This window comes from Octopus bimaculoides, chromosome 23 (assembly GCF_001194135.2).
Source record: "Octopus bimaculoides isolate UCB-OBI-ISO-001 chromosome 23, ASM119413v2, whole genome shotgun sequence".
In the NCBI taxonomy this organism is placed as follows: domain Eukaryota; kingdom Metazoa; phylum Mollusca; class Cephalopoda; order Octopoda; family Octopodidae; genus Octopus; species Octopus bimaculoides.
This window is the reverse complement of record NC_069003.1, coordinates 37,152,692-37,156,380: the sequence shown is the minus strand read 5'-3', so window position 1 is coordinate 37,156,380 and position 3,689 is coordinate 37,152,692. Positions and strand designations below refer to the sequence as shown.

At 38.1% G+C, this 3,689-nt stretch overlaps 1 protein-coding gene across 1 annotated transcript in view; it reads right to left on the bottom strand.

Moving 5' to 3' along the window:
* LOC106869011 (uncharacterized) overlaps positions 1 to 3,689 on the bottom strand; it is a 48,114-nt gene that overhangs the window by 18,692 nt on the left and 25,733 nt on the right. Inside the window, exons 6-9 of the mRNA XM_052975969.1 lie at positions 3,026 to 3,234; positions 2,207 to 2,309; positions 1,531 to 1,607; positions 424 to 867 (exon numbers count right to left, since the gene is read on the bottom strand). Of these exons, the coding sequence (XP_052831929.1) occupies positions 424 to 867; positions 1,531 to 1,607; positions 2,207 to 2,309; positions 3,026 to 3,234 (833 nt within the window). The remainder of the gene's footprint in view (positions 1 to 423; positions 868 to 1,530; positions 1,608 to 2,206; positions 2,310 to 3,025; positions 3,235 to 3,689) is intronic.

The window sequence follows — 3,689 nt, the reverse complement described above, 5'->3', positions numbered from 1 at the left end:
CAATTTGGTCCCACGACAGCTTCGTATACGAAAACAGATTCATATCTGTCAGATACTGTTTACTCATGGATAAGTCACACCGTTTCATAATCGGTTTTAGCTAAAAAAGAAAATTTAAAAAAGGGGGTGTGTTTTGTATATGGGGCAAAGGAGAAACTATGAGAGGGAAGAAAATTGTACCAAAATTTAACATTAAATTTGGGGTGTGACTTCTACAGAAGTAAATACAGTGTGTAAATACATATGTGGAGAAAGAGATGAATGGATGGATGGATGGATGGATGGATGGATTGTAGGAGAGATAAATATGATTGTGGAGAACAGACGAACATCTAATGAAGTCTACAGATTGACAACTGAAGTGACAATCAAGTAGAAAGACAACCAGATTGTCAGGAAGACTGGTGAAAGAGGTTCGTATCAGACTGTCAGGTAGAAAGCCAGACATATTAGAAGACTAATGACAAGATAAAGAGAGAGAGAGAGAAAGAGACAGAGCGAGAGCAATAGGCCTTCCGTGTTCACCCTTGCCACTACAACTGCTGCCAACACAGCCATAGTAGCTACTGTTGCCAACAGCATCACCGTCAACACCAACATCAACAAGAACAACAACAAGAGCAACACCAACAGCAGCAAAGCTGCGTAACGCACCACTCGTGGCCTTTGCTCTGTTCCTCCATGGTAAGTGTTCCATCGTTTCAGCTGCGACGTACGTCTCGCCTCTTGGAACTGGTACAATTCTGACTCTCGCCGTGTAATGTCAGCCTGCAACAGGAGGTTGTTCACTTCCTGCAAAAGCAGTTGTCTCTTCATCTCCATAATCTCCTTGTTACGCTCCAGATGACTCAAGCGCAGGTTATTCATCTGTGGACAGAAGAAAGAGGAGGTAAAGAAACAGATTTTTCTAACACAAAACAAAAAAGCTGTAAATATATTTTGCAGACGAGATTGCAATATTGTTTGTCGATTATAATTCTTACTGATGACAAAATATCAGCTCAGAGTTGTCTCTCTTGGTATCTAGTGCTGAAAGGAAGCAACCCGTTTGAAATGTATCCATCAGTCCAGTAGAGGGTGCTCTGAGCTGACATGAAATGGTCAAAGGTTCAGCTAATGAAAGTGCAATAAAATACAAGACAGACAGACAATTGTTAATGGCATTATTACCTCCCCCTTAGCGAAGGCGGAGGTATTGTTTTCTGTCATGTTTGTTTGTCAGTGGACAAGATATCTCAAGAACTGCTGGATGGATTCGGATTAAACTTTCAGGGATGTTTGGCCTCATGACTGGCACGAACTGATTAGATTTTGGGATCGATCGGATACCGGACAAGGATTCTGGATTATTTTTTTGTTATATTTACTTTACTTTACATGGTTATGATCTTACGTTAACTTTCAAGTCTTTCTCAATTATCTCCCTTTAGGCTGTAACTATTTTGAATGGCGAATTTGTTAACTTTAGCTTGTATGTGTGTGTGTGTGTGTGTGTCTGTGTGTAAACAAAAGTTTCCCAGTAACATTTACCTGTATTTGCAACTGCATTGCATGGCAGTAAAACTTTTCAAAATTGCTCAATGCCGAAGACTTCTTAGAAACTTCTTCTGCAAACAGAATAATACAAACAGTCATATTGTGTGATCCAATACTCTTTTTTAGTATTTCTTCTTCTATAAACATCTTTCTTCTACTGACCAGAATAGAGTTTTCTGATAACCGTTAATGTGAGGCAGTATTTCTTGATGGTTACCCACCCCCCTGCTTTGCACCTATTTCATCCCTGTACATCCTGAATACAAATAAAGGAGTTAATTAAGCAACTGAATTTGTCATTCAAAAACTAACATTTCAAACATTCTTTACTGATTTCATTTTCTACACATTAGAATCAATGCTGCTTAATTTTATGGAACCAGGCGAAGCCTCTGAATCAAGAATATAAATGTGTGTGTGTGTCTGAGAGGGAGAGAGAGAGAGAGTAAGAGAGAGAGAGAGAGAGAGAGAGAGAGAGAGAGAGAGAGAGAGAAAGTATAAAAGTGTCTGGGTCTTTCATTATGCCCTCAATCCCTGAAAAAAATCACATACAGTTTATACCCCCTTCAAAAAATTAATGTGTGTGTGTGTGAGAGAGAGAGAGAGAGAGAAACAGACATAATGGGATGGCAGAGAGAGAGAGAGAGAGTGTGTGTGTTTGTCGGAGTACCTTCTTGAGAAGCCTTTGCCAGCATAAACTTCATCTGTTCCATGAGTTCCACGAGGCGAGAGCTGATGTTTTCTTCACCCTCCATACTCAGTAACTTACACATCTGTACAACAAACACATTATACATTACATACTTATGAATACATAAAATATACATTGTACATACACATGTGTCTATAGAACACATACATTACATCATTGTACAATGCACACATTACACAGCTGTAAGTTGCGTACATTGCATATGTTTAGGAAATCCTTGCCTGCAGATAATATCAATTACGTATTCTTAAAATAATGTATTTTGAACTTTTATGAAAAATATACATTGCACAACTGTAGAAAACATACATATACATCACTGTATACATAAATTATACATCTTTGTAATACATACTACACACCACAGTTGCATGCACATTATACCTATATAAACTATCTATATATATCATACATTTTGAGAACAAACATATTTCACATTTGTAAAACACACAGAGTGCAACTTACATCTGACATCCTGCCTGCCTGTGCACACACACATTGTGCATCTTTAGACGTGTGCGTGCACACACACATTGCTTATATACAGACTAGGCTTATTACCCCTCCATAAAACACACGCATTACCGATCTCACTTTACACAAACATTACACTTCAGTAAAGCATATATGTAACCCATCTTTCCACACACACACACACACACACGTGTTGGTCACCCACATTCCACATCAGTAGAACACATTCTATCTACATCCCATAGACACACACACCCACCCTACATACCTGACATACCTCCATTCCTAACTTAACCAACTCACCGCAGCACTTTCCATAGACAATTGGAGCTTTTCTCCGGAATTTTCCAGTTCCTGAATTTTACCTTCCAGCTTCTGCAGTGTATTGTAGAGGGCACCACTTTCTTGTTCTCGCAGTTTTCCCGTCGGTTTCTTACTTAATAACATTTCTTTCCTGAATCGAACTGGTAAATGTAATAATAATAGTAACAACAACAACAACAACAGGATTCACATACTGAGGTTAAAACTAAATTGCTTAAATTGAATAGAAGGCAGAATTTTCTTTTCTACTGTAGGCACAAGGCCCCTGGGGAGGGGATCAGTCAATTAGATCGATCCCAGTACACAACTGGTACTTAATTTATTGACCCCTAAAGGATGAAAGGTAAAGTCAACCTTGACGAAATTTGAACTCAGTAATGTAAAGACAGAGAAAATACTGCTAAGCATTCTGCCCGGCATGCGAACGGTTCTGCCAGCTCACCACCTTAATAATAATGATGGTGATGATGATAATAATAATAATAATAATAATGATAATAATAATAATAATAATAATAATAATACAGCTACTTGATGCCAAATTTTGTCCATTTTTAAGAGAAGTTGGTATTAATTAGTTTTGAAGTCTTTTTTGAACAGTCAGGTGTCAGTTTACCTGGAAAGAAACAATGCAGATATTAAT